Source organism: Chenopodium album, chromosome 22 (assembly GCF_948465745.1).
Source record: "Chenopodium album chromosome 22, dcCheAlbu1.1, whole genome shotgun sequence".
NCBI classification, from domain to species: domain Eukaryota; kingdom Viridiplantae; phylum Streptophyta; class Magnoliopsida; order Caryophyllales; family Amaranthaceae; genus Chenopodium; species Chenopodium album.
In genome coordinates, this window is record NC_137855.1 from 10187916 (window position 1) to 10208971 (window position 21056).

The following is a 21056-nucleotide window of genomic DNA, read 5'->3' on the forward strand; positions in this document are numbered from 1 at the left end:
GAAAAAAAAAAAAATTATATTAAAATTTGTTTTTCTATTAATTTAATGACTATTTTATTATTTATTTATTTATTAATATTTTGCATGGTGTAAATTAGCTAGTAGTAGCTACCTAGGTTTTGCATATAAGGTTCACATAAAAAGAACCCAAAAGCAGAAAACAGCATCTCAACCTATCATAATCATACCACTGCCTTAATTATTATTGTTATTAATTAGGTGGTCACTATATTTATACTCCTTTCAATTAAAGTGATTCCATCTATTGCTCAAATAAGAAATGTAAACAAGAAACAAGATATATATGTGTAATGGCATGAAATTGGGTTATGGTGTTGTTCTTTAGCTTGTTACTCGTCTAACTCATTAATTGTTCACTATAATTGTGTTGTTCCTAGTTCCTACCATATGTCCATATCATGTAATGACCTAGGTTGCCGATATGAGTTTATGCCCTAGTTAAGCTTGTATGTATGCTTTTGTATGAATCTATATGTGTGTTATTTCCGTCATGTGAGGTACACGAAGTGTTTACTACGTACTTAAGCATGGTCTTGCTTGTATATATAGTTGTACGTACATGTGATAACGTATGTACAGAAGTAAAGCGTAAAGTTGATTAAGGACGTGATCTCTTTCCTTAAAATAAAAAGGTTAATTAAGTTTTAGATTCAAAGAGTTCATATAAGTTTTAATCATGTTCGTTCTAGTAAGTTTTAATCATGTCTAATCAAATTTGTTTTGATAATCACATGTATACTAAAGTTGGTAATAATACTCTTTAATCCAATTACTAGACTACATACTAATCACTTTTATTGACGTACTCTTCAAATTTGATTTGTTACATCTCAATGTATCACATCTTTTCTCAAAGCTCATCCCTATGCTCATTCAATAAGTAGCCTTAGCTTGTACATAAATGTGACATACATCAGTTACGCACTAGATGCATCAAACACAAAGTAAAGAGCAAAGTAGAGTAAAGATGTGTTCTACTATGATCTTCACTAAATAAGTATTTAAGTCCAATAAATCCAGATGATTTAAGGTCCAATCACGCATTTCCAATAAGTTCAATCATGGACAACGAAGTTTACTTTCTTGCAATCGAGGTCAATGACTTTTAATTTAATTACATTATATAAGTTTTAATTCAAGTGAATAAAATGCAGCCTTACAAATTACGTAATACTTGTTAGATGATCACACATATACACAAGTAATATTACAATGTAAATTAAAATTGGTACTAAATTTAACTCTATAGTCCAAAGTCCAACTACATACTACCACTACTACAAAACACTCATTAACTCTTTAAATTTGATTCACAAATTCTATGTGTCATATATCTTTTCTGATCTCAAATAACATCCTTAGCTCATTCCAATATATACCATATAGCCTTGTACATAAATGACTTACATAGTTACATCATATACACACTAGATACATCAAACACAAAGAAAAGTGCTCAAAATGTCATTATCGATTGGGACAACCAATTGTAATTAATTAAATTAATTAAAACAGAAGAAGAGTATTTATAGTGTTTAGTGATAGCAACATGTCTTTAAGTTTGTTTTTATGGGGTGAAGGTAATAGGTCCATTAGCAAAATGACACGTGGCATATAGTTTTGCAGGACTATTGGTACCAGTTTGTAAATTCATTTATGCATAGAAAGCAACTAAAGGATTGAAGACATTACCACGGATTAGGTAACATTTGCAACATTAGCCTGTAAAGGTGTTACTTCTGACTTTGGAATTAAGAAAATGATGTTATATTTATTTATACATTTATATTTTTATTTACATTTATATACTTCTATTTCCTTGAGAGTTGTTACTTTGATATTGACCTCCATTTTAAAATACTTTTTTCTCATTTTAATTTTGGTTTTTTGATCAACCTTTCATTTATTGGTTGGCTTTTTTTGTTTGGTTTGATCCCATTATATATGAACTTTATTATTTTTCTCTTTTTAAAGGGATTGTGATTTGTGAACTTTAATTTACTTCTGTTTGTGTGAGAATTTTTTAAGTATATAATAAAGTTATCTACATCTATAGGCTTTTAGCCTTTTAGGGGTAGCTTACTTGTAAAATGCATTCACTATGTTTCATGTAAAGTTCTATTTGAATCAATTCTAAATTTGTTTGATTCTTTTCAAAGAGAAATATATATATTAATGTAATTTACTTTTTTTTTACAAATTATAATTTCCTTAATTGCTAATTGAAGTTTCTTTTAATTAAAGGTCTGTTCACATTTACTGAACTGAGTTGAACTAAATTGATTAGAGATGAACTGAACTGATTGGAGTTGAACTGAGCTGGAATGAATATTTAATGGGAAAAGGAAATTAGGAGCTGCACTGAACTAATAAACAGAACTGATTGAAGCTGAACTAAATTGAACTGAACTGAAATAAGTAAATGTGAATAGGCCCTAAACCATAAAAATAATTGTTTCTCATATTATATGTCAATTGGTCGTTTTCAACTCTTTTTAGAAGGTGGAGGGAAGTTTCACCGTGATTCCATAAAGCAAGCTAAGTGATAGAATATGATGAATATCTTTGTATGTTTATGGATGTAAATATGTAATATATATGTTGAGCTTCCAAAAACAAATACAATTTCACTGTTTTTTTAATTTTGATAAAACTAACCAAGCATATTCTTATATACTCGTATTAAGGTATTCACAAGGTATCTTTGCTTCAAATTAATATCCAAAAAGAACTTCTAAATACATTGGATTAACTAACCCCTAATCCTAATTTTTTTCATTCTAGTATATTTTCTTTTTCTCATCAGCACATACGCGTTGCTAGTCAGGCTTAGACTCTCCTTATAATTTCATTTATTTTAAGAAAAATAACTTCAAACATATTGAGATAGATAGTTCATAAAAAGCATAAGTTTAATACATATAAATAAATTTTGAAATTGATAATAGCTAAAGTGTTGATAAGTTCATGACTAAAAGAGTTATCCAAGCTGAGTTCAGCCCTCCACCTTTTTATTTTATTTTTATTTTTGTTTTTTTTTTTTTTTTTTTGTGGTGCGAACGAGGGGTTAAGTCCCAAAGAAACTTAGTCCTCCACTATTATGACTGCATATTGGTTAATTAAGATAATTATACATCGTAATAAATTTAAATATTTCATAATTAATATTTGATAAAGAGAATACATGTTATCTTTATAAAATATTTTAATTTAAAATCACCAAAATATACCCATTTTCATTTTGAGACTCTAAACATGGGATACTATTCATACAAAGATCCTTCCTAGAAGGTAAGTCACTCCCTAGTATCATGCATTAAACTTTATATTCTTTGATCAATATTTTTTTTTTTTTAATTTTTGATTGAAAAAACTTTAATTACAATTTGTTTCTAGAAGTAATATTAGTCAAAAAAAGGTAAGATACTAACCACTAACTAGTAGGGGTGAGCAAGACCGGGTACCCGGTCAAATATCTCGGACCCGGAATTGGATCCAGTCACAACCGGGTCCTGAAATTTGGAACTGGTCCCGGTTCCGATCATACCGGGTCCTAGTTTTGTAGACTTGGTCCCGGAACTGGTGGGTACCAGTTCCTAAACCGGGTACCCAGTTCCAGCAAACATAAATTAGAAAAAAAGAAAAAAAAACTGCACCAACCACATGTCTCCATCGCACCACCCCTGCAACTTCACCACGCCATCCCTCAATTACACAATGCTACACCATAGATGAATTCCTTACCAAATGAAAAAATACCCCCAAATTCTCAAAGTTTCAAACCAACTCAAGATTATCACTCTAAAAACATATTAGATCTACAAAAAATTAACTAATTTCAAAAAGAAATGAAAACTAAACACAATATTTAATTACTAGTCGATTAAGAAGAAAAAATGGCAAAAAAAAAGAGAGAACTTACAAAATATTCAATGAATAAAGATGAAAATGAAGAAAATGAAACAACTAAAAAATTAAAGGAAGAAAAGGATGATTTAAAGTCTGACTTGTTTTGTATCTAACAAATGAGTGAAGCATGACATGTGAAACGGCAGATAGATGATAGATAAATTAGGTTTTAGTGATATTATGGACCTTTTGGTTAATGGGCTGGGCTTGTATGCAAACTTAGTCATACTATATTTCAAGGATTTTTATTAGTACCGGGTACCCACTGGGTACCGGGTCCAAATTATTAGGAATTGGATCTGGTCCCAGTTAAAACCGGGTCCCAATTTTCGGATTTGGAACTGGTCCCGCCGGGTTCAATTCCAAGTCCGGACCCGCCGGTTCTCAACCAGTTCCGGATCCAATACCGGGTACCCAGTTTTTTTGCTCACCCCTACTAACTAGCATGACTAATTGTTGTAACAGGAATACATATATATTGCCCACATGTAAGTGTTCCATTTTTAGCATTCGAATAGGACGCTTTGCATTTACAATTAGACGCAAGTCACGCAACCCAAGTTGCACTTGACTAATTTTTATTTTTATTTTTATGTAAAAAATAATAAATCAAATCACAAAAGCTCATTGTCAACTCGATGCTCAATGCGGACAAAGTTTAGCTCTAAGCTTCTAAAGCACATGAACCTAGACAATTTATCTTACACAAATCTTTTACTTTCTTAAGAGTTAAACTATGTTTATTTATGTACTCGTATTTATTTACTATGTGGCTGACTATGCTATATGTTGTCGAGGTATGGTTGGCTGACACACACTAAAACATTAATCGGATAACCCCTGATTGAGTAATTCTGACCAAGTAGCTTCTAACTAATTGAGTAACCCTGACTAAGGGTCTGTTCTCTTACGTTGAAATTCAGTTCAGTACAGTTCAGTTCAGTTCAGTTCAGCTCAGTTCAGCTCAGTTCAGTTCAGCTCAATTCAGTTCAGTTCAGTTCAGTTTAGCTCCTAATTTCCTTCTCTTATAAAATATTCATTTCAGTTCAATTCAGTTCAGTTCAGTTCAATTAAGTTCAGCTAAGTTCAGTTCAGTTCAGCTGAGTTCAGTCAATGAGAACGGGCCCTAAGTAACCCCGACCACACAGTGTGACCAGCCACATATGAAATTTTGTGATTTATTTATTTATTTGGATTATTATAATTATTTATTTATTATAAATTCTAATAAGTATTTATTTACTTTCTTTCATGGCTTACTTTTAAATTAGATTATTCAAAAAAAAAAAAAAAAAAAAAACACTCCAAATACATTTAATCGCATCAAAATTATCCTGTCACATTAGGAGAGGTTAATTTTAAAGATTATAGTTTTATAACAAGTTTATTTATAATGTGGATTTATTTCTTTAATAAAGTTAGGCCCTATTCTCTTCAGCTTAAAAAAATAATATTAAGTGAAAATAATTTTAGTTCAGTAAAAATAATTTCAATTCGGTAAAAATAAGGTGAAGAAAACGGGGTCTTAGATTGGGAATGACAGGTTTACATCTTTACACTCATTTAGAAAAAAATGAATTGAACAGATCATTTCTTACTTATAATAAAATTAAATAAAATAAATATAAAGCTTATGACAAGCATGCATTGTATATGCGCCATAACATACACAAAAACTAGGTAACAATTACATCAGAGTACATTTGATGATTCGCAATACAATTAATATGATCCCTTTTGTTACATTTAGTTTATTAAAGGACTTTAGGTTGTCAAAAAAAGGACTTTAGATGGTCACGGTATATATTTGAGAAATAGGTCTCATTTTTAGACTATGAACTCCCTAGGCAAATATCACATGCAATTGTGCATTCGTGCATAGCATAAACTTGAATGATATACTCATAATACAGGAACAACCATGAAAAGCATTACATCAATTTGAGTTTAGTTTGTACTTAGATTTTGGCTAGTTCATTTGTCTTGCTTGACAGAAAATGATAGTACTACCTCCGTTACATATTATTTGCAACGATTAAACATTTTATTTCTCTACTTTATGTCAAATTGTTGCAAATAATGTGTAACGGAGGTAGTATTATCGATTGGATATTAAGATAAAAAATTGCAGAACATACACTTGTCTAAGACTGGTTCAAGCCCATTCTTCTTGAAGTTAAGTGGAATGGATTGAAATTTAATCCTAAGTATTAGTCAAGTCATTCAAGGGTGAGATAAAATACTTGCATACACCACCCCCCGGTCCGCCTCCCTATCTCCAAAAACTCATGATCAATATTGAGTGTTAAATTTCTATAATCGCCTACGTATCGTTACAACTATCCCAAAACGGCCCTAATTAATCCCAATATACAGCATAAACCAGAAGTTCAATATAGAGTATAAGCTGAGGCCTGAGAGCATGTAATCTCAGTATATGCTTCCACTACATGACTAGCAACTGGTTCGTCAGTTTAAAGTAGAGCAACAAGGAACCATGAAACTTTCCCCCTTCAAGAACTAACAAGGGAGCTCAATGGCTAAATTACTTAGGCAGTTAGGTCATTTCAAGACGGTCTCACAATGGCACAACCGCACAACCAACAAAGTTATCCTCGAAGCCAGGTCTTTTGGCAGCGAGTTATTCGTTGCTGATGCTGAATGCAGCTTCTCAGGCTGGTGCTTATTCAACATACTATGAACTCGACTACCTCCTTCCTCAAACTATCACTATACAAGATAATGATCACAAGCTGTCGACGGACAACCTGGAAGCAACATTATACAAGATAGCACAGAATTCAGACTAAAATGGTATTTGTATAGGAAAAAGCAGCACAGAATTCTAGTCTGCATAAAAGTCAAAGAATATTAATCATATGCAGATATTAATATTATGTCACCAACTCACCATGTCTGATGCTGGAATACACAGCTAATCGGAGTACTAAGAATGCACAACAGATAGTAATGTGATGATTTTCATAAGTACGTCATTTAGCTTCGTGTACTGACCTATTGTCTGATATTATGTTACCTCGTGTTCTACAAAGAGACCATTGCACCATTCACCAGCATGACCTGAAAGTCCATCTAATGCACACCCAACCTCATCAAGACTATTTCACACCAGCAACACACTGATCAAAAGCACCTTTCAGTAGGAACAAATCTCGTCAAACAACTTCACAAGGACACTCCTATAGTCCTCCATAAACCTAGAAAAACCACTTGCAAGTTGCAATTAGAAACATAGTATCAGTAATGTGGGTAAACATTACAACTTCATCTTGCAGTTGAACTTAAAAGAAACATGAGCCTACAAATCAAAACTCAAACCTGAAATAAGAGCAATACATTTTCCAAACCAGCACTGAGATCTTTAATTCCTCGAAGTTCTTGAGCAGTTTACAAGCACCTGCATGAAATGTTGTCAAGCACTTTCTTCTTTTTTCAGAGAGAAAGTCAAGGAGTAGCCACAAGCGCTTGGTGCACAAATGCTTAGCTGCTTATAAATATCAGAACTGCTCAAATAAGGCCCCTTTGGCCCCTCTACATTTCTTATATATAGGGTCTTGTGTGGAGGCCAAAGTTGCACAAGCTCGTAGCCAGCAGTGATGAACATACTGAAGCATCAGCGATTCTTAACCCCTCTGTGTTAGCCAGAACAAAGTAATTCATGTGAAGAATAATTAAAATTTTAATGTCAGATGTATGTCCAGTGAAGCAGTGTTAAGGCAATTTTCTCTCCAGAACTACTGATCAATTGATCTAATGAACGAATTTCTGTTAGTGAAGCAAACTTCTTTGGTTTTTGAAGTCTCTGAAAGATACTGGCATATGAAGATTTTCTTTCTTTCACCTTTTCTAGAAGGTAGGAAGATGGACCCTATAGGTGGTTTATGTTTCTTGATCACAGTGAATAAAAGCTTGACAGTCAAAATCCTCCATAGTTTAATACATCAAAAATAAGGAGCAAGAGGTGGAACATAAGGAATATAACATAAGCCATATGACAGTATCATGAAGCTCTTGCTTGGAACTGGAGAATGTAGCGAAAAGCGGAATGGGCTCAGGGATAGATTTCATTCTTAATCTCTGTATGACTTTATACAAACATTTTAATATTATAAAACAATACAAATATCTTGTAACATCAGCCAATGTTTGAAAGATATACAGACCTCTATCTAGCTGCAAGTTGTTGATAACATGCACTTAAAAGGAGCTCTTCTCCGCTGTTATACAATCTTCAACTCTGCATTCTGAATTTAACTCTGAGGCAGAATCTGAATCAGCAACTTCTCTATAGGCAAAGTGAGTGTTCGACCTCCGCTGTTTTAGGATCCTGTCAGAATCATTCATCAGCTCTATGTACTTCTTTCTCACTGTAAACAAGGGATGCCTCTCTATAGCAGCCTCATCTTCATAAGCCTCTTTCAGGATTGCTGTGCAGGTATGGGCCTTCATGGAAAGGTAAAACATATGTGGGTGTCGCTCAAATGCCTTGTGAAACTTTTGCGGCAAGCTCAGAAACTTTTTAAGACACAGAAGTTTTTTCCTTGGAGCAGCGTTTTCTACAAAGAGGCAGAGTAATTCATGCAAAACACCCACAACTCTCTTTTCTGCTATATCACTATCTGGACTCAAATGTGAAAAGTCCTCGTACGGAGACACATAAGGAAGCTTCTGAAACTCATCCAACCAAGCTGAAATCTTTCTCTTCAATCTCAAACCTCTTGAGGGAAAAAGCGGGAATGGTATTGGCTCCATCCATCCACCATTGCTCTGTCCTCTCAGTACAGCATTTTTCTGCAAAATGGACATCATCTTTTCTTCACCCTCTACGGCTAATCCTCTATCCCCATTTTCCATTTCCACAAACCTAAAAGAACTATCAAGATTTATATCAGGATTTTTCAGAAAATTATCAGGCAGACCTAAATACCACTGAACTCCTTGAATTATCCTCAATGGCAACCTCTTCTCTCTAGTCATTAGTATCAACTTCTTAAGCCTAAGTTGCAAATCCGCTTTATAATCCTCATAAATCGCCTTCTCTTCCACGTCAATCTCCATTGCTTTTGGGGTCAATCTAAACCATGGCAAATTGTATTGGGGCCCCACAAACTCTTCAAACACAGAAGGATACCGCCTCAAAAACTTCGCAACTTTGATGGGCACATCCAATACTAAGCCCCTTTTAGATACATCTGAGATTGGAATGCAGCCACTAGGAGCTTGAACAATGCAATCTTTAAGAGATATCAATGGTTTCAATTCTGGGCTTCTATAAATTGTTTCAATTGAGTCATAGCTGTGATTCTTTTTCCATTTCATATACACATTTACATAACTCAACTTTCGGATGCAACAATACAATAGTGGATCCTTGTCGAGAGAGAAAAGAACAATTTCCTTAGCATGGCAGAGAAGTTTCTTTGAAGTTTTTGTTTTGGACCAACATATGGAGAGCATGAATGTCAACTAAACAGCGAATCAGACAAATATTGCCTATTGTCAAAAATAGACAAAATGGAGATCCCTGAAGAGAGGAAAAGAGAAGAATCTTAGGCCATCTCTAAGTACTCATTATTACAGAGAGCATGAATGTAACCCAAAGTCCTGAGTTCTCACTATACATCAGATTATAGTTACTTCCTTCGCTCTAAATTAGTTGACACGTTTTCTTTCAATAAAAAGTCAGTTTACCTTAATCCTCCCATCTCCATAGAGACCCTCTCTCTCTCTCTCTCTCTCTCTCTCTCTCTCTTATAGTTTTCGCTAACCCCTTCGCTCTCTCCTCAATGTAGACCTTTCATAGTATCATAGGTTGACAAAATTAAAGCTGAAACTCTCAAGAAATCCAAAAATTTATCTTCTTCTTCTTTTTTTTTTTTTTTTTTTTTTTACATAGGAAAATTCTGGAATTGGAAGCTTGAATAAGTGGTAGAATGAAATATTGTAGACTTCCATTATAAAATTATCAACCAATAACAACAATTAAACAGTATATCAAATACCAACAACAGTAGCATTGCCATCAAAATTACTGAGTAGTTAAAATCATAATTTTGGCACTTCAAATTTCATTCAAAGCTTCCTCCTTTAATACAGCAGTATATCAAACCAGCAAAATGAAAAGGAACAAAAAAACATTAAACGAATTACATTAACACCCAATAAAATTAAAAACAAATTGAGTAAATATAATTGAGTAGAAGATTGTAAATTCAAAACATACATTCTCTCAAATCGATTTCTCCAAAAACAGAAACTTGATAAATGATAATGATTGGAAAAAATTGATAATACTAAAAAAATTGAATTAGAATTCAAAAGAGTTAAGGAAATGAAAGAGTATAAGACAAGGATTATATACCTAGCGAATGACTGAGTTTGATTCCTGGAAAAGTTTGAACATGCTCCGGTGGTGGCAACGAAGGCTCAGATAAACTATCCTGGTGTTTAATATTTTGTGGAAATGGGAAAAGGGTTTTAAGAAGGAACTACTAGTCTTTTTTTTTTTAATTACAACTTTAGAAGTATTTATTTTTATTTATTTTTTTTAAACTTAGGGCCCGTTTGGTTTGATGTAAAATGTTTTCATAGAAAATGATTTCCATTTTTTCTTTTCCATTTTCTTTTGTTTGGTTTGTTAAGGGGTGGAAAACAATTTTTTTCAATAGTGAAAAATTTCATACTTAGGCCCCGTTTGGTTTAATGTAAAACATTTTCATCCTTAGGTCCTGTTTGGTTCCTTTGTTTTGGTTCCCAAGGGTGGAAAATATTTTCATTCACAAAACAAGAGAAGTTACATTTTCTTCTCTCCTCCTTACCTCATTTTTTACTTCTCTCTCATTCATACTTACATTTCTACTCCTATTTTTAATTTTTCTTGAATTTTCTTGTATGCAACCAAACAAAGGAAAACTAATTTGCAACTGTGTTTTTCATTGAAAATTGTGTTTTCCATAAAAACTAATTTTCAATTGAAAATGTTTTACATTAAACCTAACGGGGCCAAGTAGAAGGAAAACATTTTCCATCACAAGTGGAGGGAAAACATTTTCCCTTGCAATTGAAGTAATTGATTTTTTAGTTCAACTACACAATGAAAAATGCTTAAAACGAAAAATCATTTTATATGCAACCAAACAACGAAAAGCCTTCATAAAAATGAATGTAAAAGGTTTTCCATGAAAATTTATTTTCATTTGAAACGGGGCCTTAATGGCAAAGAAAACCATGATCAGGTCTAAATCCTCACAATTTTTTTAATCCACTATATGAAGTAGGGAAAGGGTAAGGGGGTAGGGAGAGGGTTAGCAAAATCCCTACCCCCAAACACCATCACTTGGTAAAATTCGAATCTTAGACTTCAAACATTGTTGGTATGTTTGACCTCTACAAAATTTGCACACTCTTTAACTTCTTGATCTCTCATTACTCCATATTTAATGTAGTGAAGGATAATAATGTGAGAAGAGGATTGTCAAAAATAAACAAAAATTGATAAGAGCAAATGATACAAAGATTACAAAGTATTAAGTCAGAATACAAGCTGCATTGTGACTGTAGCAAAGAGCTTCCTTTATTGGATGTTTGGCAATAATATGTTGACATTCAGTCGAACTAAAACTTATTGTAACATCACCCTCTAATATTAGTCTTGAACACTTATGAAAAGATCATAGTAATCACCCTTTAAGGCTCTGCGCCTCTACCCCAAAAGGCCTGATGCCCTGGACTTGTATAGCAGCTTGTACATCAGTGTTATGTGAATCTGTGATTTGTAAAACGAACTAATTTGTTCCAAAGTTTAAATTCCAAAATTTCTAGCAAGGTTTCAAATTCTCAAAGTTTTGTTTGAAAATCAATATCATCATCTGCTGCTTGTATATACCAGAATGTCTTGTAACAGCTGAACAAGTCCTCTGACATGATGACAAAAGATGTCAGTAATTGGTAGACACCACCTGATCTTCAGTATTCTCTAGCACGGTCTAGAAATAAACAGGGAATTCCCAGGACTTATATGAATCAAATACTATCTCCGGATTTTTCTTGGCTTTAATCTCTTGTAAGCCATGTATGTCACAGCAGCTGATAGAGAATACCTGCTTGTCATGAATATAATTGTTAGAAATTGGACTAAGCATAAGCATATTTCGGGGCAGTAAAATTGAGTTTACTGACATTCAACCAATTAGCAAGAGGTTAGATAAATTTCTTTGTCAATCTATATCTCACTGCATCAAACTGACCTAAATCATGATAGTATGGTTTCCTAATTATGAACACAAGCCAGAGACAACATGCTGCATAAATGCTTACCACCCCCCAAACACTTTCAGCAGCAATTGAATTAAACATGCTGTCTGCTTATCAAATTGGAACCTCCTGACTCGATAAAATTGTTTTTTATCCAGTAAAAACTTGGGTGTTTTCTTTCCAGAGATAATAATGGGATGCCAAAGCAAATGTGTAAAGTTCTTCATGAATAAAAGCATAATTTCCTATGTTGGCAAGAACTTCAGGATGAAGTAGACATCTTTTGCTTTAAGGCTCTGTCATATACAGTAATGATGAGAGCACTAGACATAAATATGACTTGGTTGCAAAGGAATCGCCAAGAATTTTTAAAGACTGGAACTTAATTTATGCTTTACAAATTTTAGGAGGCAAATGAAATAATTGTCTGAGTGATCTTTTATACAAGGAGAGTTGTCTTAAAAAACCAGTTTAACTTCCTCTTTGACTGAAAAAAGTGTGATGAACCCATATCCCAAAAACAATGCTCAGTTTCACACAATGACACAATCACACTCTATACAGTTTTCTCTCAACTTTGAAGGAATTAACAAATCTCAATTAAATCAATACGAAGGACATTTCAAATCTGGTAAGCAACTATCACCAAGTACCTTCAGCATGCTTCACAAATCAAGAAAAATTGTGTACTTAAGATCCTTGTAAAAGATCCATCACAATGACATTGTGCATTATTGAAAACTAGGTTACCAGATTGTAAAGCTGTTCAGAATTATAACTAAATTGTTGCTTTTACTACCTTCTTGTTTTATAATTTAGCTCACTTTTGGGCATTGACATACAGCAAGTCAGATAGTAGGGGAAAAAAAAAAATTGTATAATGCTGACCCAAAATTATCCTTCTCCTCCAACCCCACAGTCCCACACCACATCATCTTGGGCAATGTTACACGGAACATGTGACATTTTGGAACGCGGCACTTGGGGTCTAGAGTTTCCGGAACGTTTGGTTATTTTTTGAGATTTTTCTTTGGTTGATTTTAAATTTTATAATTAGTAAATTTCACCATGATAATGTTCTGTCTTTTTTAATAATAATCTTATTTCATTGAAAGCAGCAAAAAAAAGGGAATTAAAAGTTCAAAGTCAAGTAGAAAACAAAACTATTTTTTGGCAACAATCCAACATTTCAAGACTCCAAATTTTAACCACTTACTCCAAATTACATTAAAAAAAAAAAAAACCACATCGATTTTTGATAAATCATAACTAGCAAGTTAGGGTGTGTTTGGCATCATTGCTGTTTTTGGTTTTTTTGTTTTTTACTCCTAAAATAAAATAAAACAGTGTTTGGTAAAATAGCTTAAAAAAACAACTTTACTACTGTTTTGTAAAAAATAAAACGATAAACCCAAAACACCTTAAAGCAGTTTTTGAGGTTTTGTTTTATTTTTTTAAGAAAAAAACCCTATCAAAGTTACGCTCCAACGCTCGTCATTGATTGTATTTCCTCCATATTCAATATCTCATCTTTCTTCCTCAAACCCTAATAATTATCAAGATTCATGGAGCAAGCAATTACAGGTATGGAGCGTTTTCCTCTCTATTTTCTTTTAATTTCATTCCCTATTGTTCCTTCTACTTTGTTAATCATAAATTTATTAATGTTTTTGTTGTTAATTTGGTTGTGTTCAATTTCTTTGATCAAAATTAGTTATCTTTGTTCTTTATTTTTCTGGATTTTAATTGTTAGTCTAATTTGTATATAATTTATTCTGGGTTTTTAAATTTGGGGCTTTATTCAGAAATAATACGAATGTTGATTAATTGGTACTGTAAATTGAATAATTACATCATGTTGTAAATTGAATTACTTGAATTTGTAAGCAGAATATCATGTCAATTCTATAAGTTAATTGCAGGAAATTTGTGAACTGGTTGTAAACTGAAATAAGTCGAGTGTTACGTTGATTGCAGCATCTGAATACTCTACTAATTTTTGGGTTTTCGTTTTTTCTAGTTCCTCTTTGTTGTTATTAATTTGCAAATTTGGTAATTTTTCATGGGTTTTGTACTTTTGTTTGGTGGGTCTATAATTTGCAGACATATTTGATGATGGATTTTGGAAATTGAGATTATTTTTACATGATCATGTTAGAATTTCCCCTGTTTCAAATTGATATTTGCATGGATCGTAATTGATGAAGTTTTGTTGCTTTCTAGATTTTGATCCCACATGGGATTTGTATTTGATTTACTATTGCATTGATAAATTGACATTATCTTGCATGATGGATGTTAATTGGTGATTTATATCTTAGTTTATAAGCTATTGTAGCTTTTATTGTTTAACCATGATCATGCTGTATAAGAAAGGAACTGTATTAACAGCTAGCTTATGTGAATAGTGAGTTTGGGTTTTAAGGTTGGTGGTATACAATTTGATCTATGTTATTGTTTTCTTGGTTCATTAGAGTATATGCACATAGTGTATGGAAGTATTTTAGTTATCTACTAATAATGGCGTAATGGAGTGTGTTGGTTATGTTGTGCTCTATTTTTTTTTTCTACTCTTCTTGCTAGTATGATATTAGTGAAGTTTACATATGCTGTTGTTTTCCTAGTTGATGCACATTGGTTGTTTAGTTGACTTAGATGATTATGTCTAATAGTGAATAACTTTATAGATGTGCAAGGACGAAGATCCTTTGTTCATACAATATGCGGATGAAAATGTTGAACTAGAAGATGATGCAATCAACAACAATGGATCCGAGGACCTAGTTACTCCTCTAAGTTAACAAGAACTTCAAAGTATGACTCAGTTTCAAGATGGTTTGGCAACATGATTGTGGGAAAGACAAACTTCACAATGAAAGTTATCAACGAGAAATAAATATTACATTGCATTTGACTATTTTATTGTTGCTTTTTTTTTTTTTTTTTTTTTTTTTTTGTAGTTGTTCCCTTTAAATTTTATTGTAAGTTGTAACTTTATTCAATCAATAAATATAAGTATATTTTTTTGTGAAAATAAATAAGCAGCTAATAGAAAAAATATTAAAATAATAATAATAATAAACTGAAATAAATATTAGTAGTACAAGAGTTGATTAAAGCTATAAATGATTTGGTAGTATGAGAGTTGATTGTAAACTCAAAACTGAGAAATGAAAACAGTTTTTAAAAACAAAGTATCAAAAACTGAAATCAGTTATCAGTTTTGAAAAAACAAAAAAACTGAAAACGATGCCAAACAAACCCTTAGTCTTTTTTTTTTTTTTTTTATTTATTATTATTATTATTTTTTTTCCCTCTTAGCAGCTGCATTATCCCCAACAGACACCCACCTTATGTCGTTCATTCTCAATGTTGAATCCTCATTATAAGAGTTCTCGGGGTCAATATCCCACCTCCTATAAGGGCCGGATTTATAGCTTTTTTTGAATTGTGACGTAAGTCTTAAGCTAGAGTGAACAAACACTAACTTGCCGGCATGGAAAGCATTCAGCTAATTCCTCTTCATATTGTGGATGTAAGAATGATCATCATTAACACCTTAACTGGTAATTCTGCCAACTCTGGAGTAACCCTGCTGAATGATCATGATTCATCCCCGATTTGGCAGAGAATCCCCGATTTGGCAGAGATAAAATGCAAGAAATTTTGATTGCTCCTCAGAAAAAACATGAACATTTTTATACATTTTCTAGATTTTTGCCCTCAATCCTTTCTATTATGACTCAAATTATTTGAATTATGTTACCTGGTGAAGTTGAGAGAAGAACTCCAAATCTTGATAGAGAAGTGGTTTCGGGTGTTCTTGAAGCATTTGATAAAATTAGAGACGATGTGCATGAAAAGAAGTTGTTGCGTGAACAAATGGCTAAATTTAAGCAAAAAGAAGGGATTTTAGGGACACATGCATCTAAGATAGATGTTGTGACAATATCACCAATTTCATGGTGGTCTACTTATGGTTAGCAGAAATAGCAGTTAAGGGGTTATGACAGCAAATTACAAGTTCTTCTGCCGAAAGAGTTTGAAGTACCTATTCTTACATCCACAATATTAGGAGAATCGACCCAATGCTCTGTGTGCCGACAAGTCAGTGTTTATTCACTCTAACTTAAAGACTTATATCACGCTTCACCTAAAGATAGACAACCTGCCTTATAGGATAGGGGATATCCTGAGAGCTCTTATATTGAGGATTCAACATTGAGAATGGATGATATACGGTGGGTGCTTGTTGGGAATAATGCAGTTGCTAAGAGATATATTTGACTAACTTGCTAGTTATGATTTATCTTTAGTTATTTGTATGTTTCTTATTTTTTAAAAAAAAATAAATAAAATTAAAAAAAAAAGACGTAGTTTTTATTATGTAATATGGAGTAAGTGGTTAAAACTTGGAGCCTTGAAACATTAAATTGCTGTCAAATTTAGTTTTGTTATTAACTTAATTTGAGCTTTTAGTTTCCTTTTTTTTGCTGCTTTCTATGAAATCAGATTATCATAACTAAAAATAAAAAATAAAAAAAAAAGAGCATTATCATGGTGAAATTTACTAATTATAAATTTAAAATCAACCAAAAAAAACCCAAGAATAACCAAACATTTCAGAAATTCTAGACCCCACATACCGCGTTCCCATTCCCGTACCATGTTCCAAAATATCCCACGTTCCGTGTAACGGTCATGGTTTCAACACAAAATATTATACTTCATACAAATCATAGATAATTAGCAAATTATATGTGGCCATGAAGGGATACAAATAATTTTGAGTAAAGCTACAAGTGCACGCATAAATCAAGAGTGTTCAACTAGCAAAACACGTACCATGTCAATGTGTAATTTAGATGGTCTTGCGGCATGACTGAGCTGCGAATCAAGGTACTAGCATCCTTTGGAATAGGATATGGATTGCTTGCGCTAACATTATCATTAATGTCCTCAATATAGACTGTATTCTGAGGAAGGCCTGATGCATGGGCAATAGCAGGAACATCAACAAAAAACCACTGACCAGAGGCAGGATCATTTTCTGGAACAAAAATGCTTGGTTTTTCACTCCCACGAATCACACCAATTACTTCTACAGGGGTGACGGATAGAGCTGGTTCCTGCAATTAAAGAATGGGCAGAATGTGACCAACCCTCTAAACATATTTACTAAATGTAACATAATCTGTAACAGTGCAAAGTAAAACCTCAGTTGTTTGGGGCTTCTTAGACCAAAATCTCCAGAATGAACGAATTTCACCAGATGATGAAGCAGTGTTGGGTACATCTTTATCTTCTTCAAGACCTTGAGAAGATTCCAGTGCCTTGTCTCTCCAACTGCGTGGGACCCATCCCCTATTTACTAAAACTGGGGACTGAACGCTGAAATTTACATTATCAGCCAGAAGAAAACATCGTACAACCAAAGCATGTTGCTTAATCAAGCAAAATATTTTTTTTTTTTTTTATTTTTTTTTTTTTTTGATGAAATCAAGCAAGCCTAAAAGTATATGTCAAATGACTTAGATGTGATTTTATTCCCAAACTGACCAAATTTTACTAATCTAGGCTCTCTTTTCTCAGATTCCTGTCATCCCCACATTCCTCTACCCTTTCTCCTCCTACGAATAAAGGTTTAGGGGCAAAACCGTATTTCAACAGGGAAAAAAAAAACCCTATAAGTCGTGACTTTCTATTTTGCAAAATTGGTTTTGTGGGTTAATTTTAACTGCATTTGTGCTGAAATAATTACAAATTTTAGAGACAACCAACTTTAGGACCAAAACACTAAGATTTTTGCAAAGTTATGTCATAGTCAATTCAGGTTCCTTCAACACAAGGATGACACAAAACTGCATTTTAATGAGTATTTCTATAAATGATCAGCATCAAACAGAAGTTTATGAAGTAGATAGGGCAGTAATACTATGCAACTAAACATCAAGGAATTTATTAATTATGAGCTGTCTATGACACATTAAATAAAAAAAGAAGAAACGATCAGCTATGAGTGAGAATAAGGTGAAGGGTGATAAATTAGACACCAACAGAGAAAGGGAATAAGATAGACCACATTGTATCTGTTTGCAGCTAACAATCAAAACTGGATGATGAAACAGGAACACATTCACAAATATGTCTATCAGTCATTGGCTCACCTATCCAGATTGCCAGAAATAGGCACAAGTGGGGTAATAATATAGTATCCATTTTCTGTAACTCCTGATATACTTCTGGATCGTGGGCCCACATATATTGACTTCTTCTCGTCAAAAGCTCCTCTGCAGACCACCCTCCGAAACTCCAAAGTATCTGATTTCTCACCAGAAGCTATGTCATTAAACTCAATTGGCTCCATTGCCAACCTTTCTCTTCTGTAATCCAATGTTTTGATCTACATCAGCATACATCTATAGTCAAACAAGATAGTTTAAGAAAAAAAACATGGATGGTACATACTAGTATACTACTTATATTTAAATAACTAGATACACGTGCAAACATCCACCAGAGGAAAATAACAAGTTGGTTAAAGTTTCACAAAACCCAGAGTATTAAATCAAAAGCTGCTCAACAGCACATACAAGTAGATGAGAGCATAAGAATGTAGACTTGTGCTGTTGTGCATGACTTTGCACACAAACATCTGAAAATGGTCTTTAATATATTCAAATCAGGCTCTGTAGTAATACTAATTCTAGATTTTAAGATGAAAACCCAAATACACATCCAGTGAGTTTCAAAAAAATAAAGATTAAAAAAAACCTTCTACTCGGCTAATTTGGTTTTCCAAAGCTTCAATGGAAGAACATCACCAAACCAATAGCATCAATGAAACAAATTTAACAAAAGATCAATAATAAGGATAAAAAAAAACAAAAAACTTTGATAATTTACCCATTCTACTAATAGACAATAGCAACCAAAGAAGCACAAAGACCAAAATGAACCTAAATTGAATATCAATAACAAATCAATGTCAAATTCTCAACGAGCATTCCTATTTTGCTGATTACAAAAACTTATAAATAGATTAGATAATTCAATTAAACCAATAACAAAACTTTTCAATTGAAGCTCAATTGGCATTAGGACCACTTAGTATTTTTAATGGATATTTAAGATGATTCAACCAAAACCTGAAATCGTGAAAAATTATTAAATTTCTCTCACGTATGCATTTTAAGTTTGAATAAGAAAGCTAGTTACCTACCCATTAATACTAACTTGCATATATTTTTTTTAGAAGAAATACTTCATGGATAAGAAGACAAGAAAGTATGCTGAAATAAAACTCTACAGGTATGGTATGAAATGAAACAAGGCCTTGCATCCTTGCCCTTTACAAGATACAGGGCTTGAATTTCTTGGAGATATAATCCAAACAAAAGTCAAAATAGAATGGCAATAGACATCTATAAATACAAGACACTGAAGTAGAAATTTTATGAAAATCTTCTTGTCACACCCTGAACCAAGGAGTCTTCAAAAAGGTAAGATAACCTAATGCACCCCACAAAATTTTGCCAGATGGTTTAACTGACATCTACTTCAAGAAACAATTTGTTAAGCTCCAGACTGATGAAACCTTGAATGGAGTTTATCAGACCAAGGACAGTAAGTTCGACACAACAACGGCCAAAACAAGCTTAATAATAAACCCTAAATGGGCAATCTAAATTTATCATATATAAATGCAACTACACTAAAAATAAGTTTATTCAACTTCACTAGACACCCAAAATCTCAAAAATAATGAAAACAATAAAGAAGTCATTTCAATTAGCTCAAATCAACTTAACAAAGCTTGCTCAATTGGACACAGTTATCTCAAGTACCCTGAAATGCTTTACTGGGGGATCCATTACTGAACATTGGAGATTCCAGCTGCCACACGATCATCCTACCCTCAACCCGACCAATCAATCCTCGAATAGAACACCTAGGCTTATATCTTGGCATTCCATGAAAATGCCATATCATAACATAAACTGTGCACACAAATAATAACCACCAATTTCTTCACAACAAACAAATAATTTCAAATGGGAAAATCAATTTATTTTGTTTCTAAAAGGCAGCCATGTAACTTGACTCTTCATTTCAACTCAATCACTTATCAATCATCATGTCATCAACACCTCAACACAGGTTCAAAGACTTGATGATACTTCATCTTGCAGCAAAACATGAATGTTTTCATAATGTAGCCAAGTCTAGCGCTTGGACACAAGTACCTGAGTCTAAGTAACATATCGATAGCTAATCCCGGGATCAAAATCAAGTATAATAAATTAAAGGGAAGGTGGGCAAATGAACCTTGTCCTGTCGCCGAATAATCTGCCAACTGCCAAGACCAAAAGTAATAGCCCCAGGAAGAAAGAGAAACATCTTCGACCATATTCCTCTCTGCTGCTTTCCTGCTCAATCACAATCACCATTATCATCATTACCCACAAATCAAAAGAAAAAAAATACAAAATTGAAAAACAAATCATCATCATAACCCACAAATCAAAGGAAAAAAAAAAAAAATCAAATTCAAAAACCCAATTCAAATTACATTCATAGGTTCGATTGGAACGATTGCAAAAGGAAAAAAAGAGATAAAATTCAACCTTGATGTTGAGGTTGAGGTTGAGGAATGGTGGGGTCATCAATGGCGGAAAAAGCAGATGCAGATGCAGTAGAAGTGGAGAAGAAACGAGGTAATGAAGGGGCAGAAGAAGTAGTGGTAATAAATCGAATGTTTCTGGTCAATGTTTTGGAAATGGAGGCAGCCATCTCATGTTCACTGCAATTTCACTGTTTGAACCAGCAAGAACAACAAGACGAAGAAAAGG

The 21056-nt window shown here is 33.1% G+C and overlaps 1 protein-coding gene and 1 pseudogene across 1 annotated transcript; both read right to left on the reverse strand.

The window, feature by feature from the left end:
• Positions 1–8013: 8013 nt before the first annotated feature.
• On the reverse strand, positions 8014–9494 carry LOC145605749 (protein WHAT'S THIS FACTOR 9, mitochondrial pseudogene; annotated as a pseudogene).
• Positions 9495–11414: 1920 nt separating this feature from the next.
• Positions 11415–21056, reverse strand: LOC145605512 (surfeit locus protein 1-like). Its single transcript, XM_081661579.1, has 6 exons — positions 20832–21056; positions 20533–20633; positions 18372–18607; positions 17421–17595; positions 17050–17333; positions 11415–12050 (listed from the first exon to the last, which is right to left on the reverse strand). Exons 1-6 carry the CDS (start codon positions 20995–20997, stop codon positions 11981–11983), a joined length of 1032 nt encoding a protein of 343 aa, XP_081517705.1. The 5' UTR covers positions 20998–21056; the 3' UTR covers positions 11415–11980.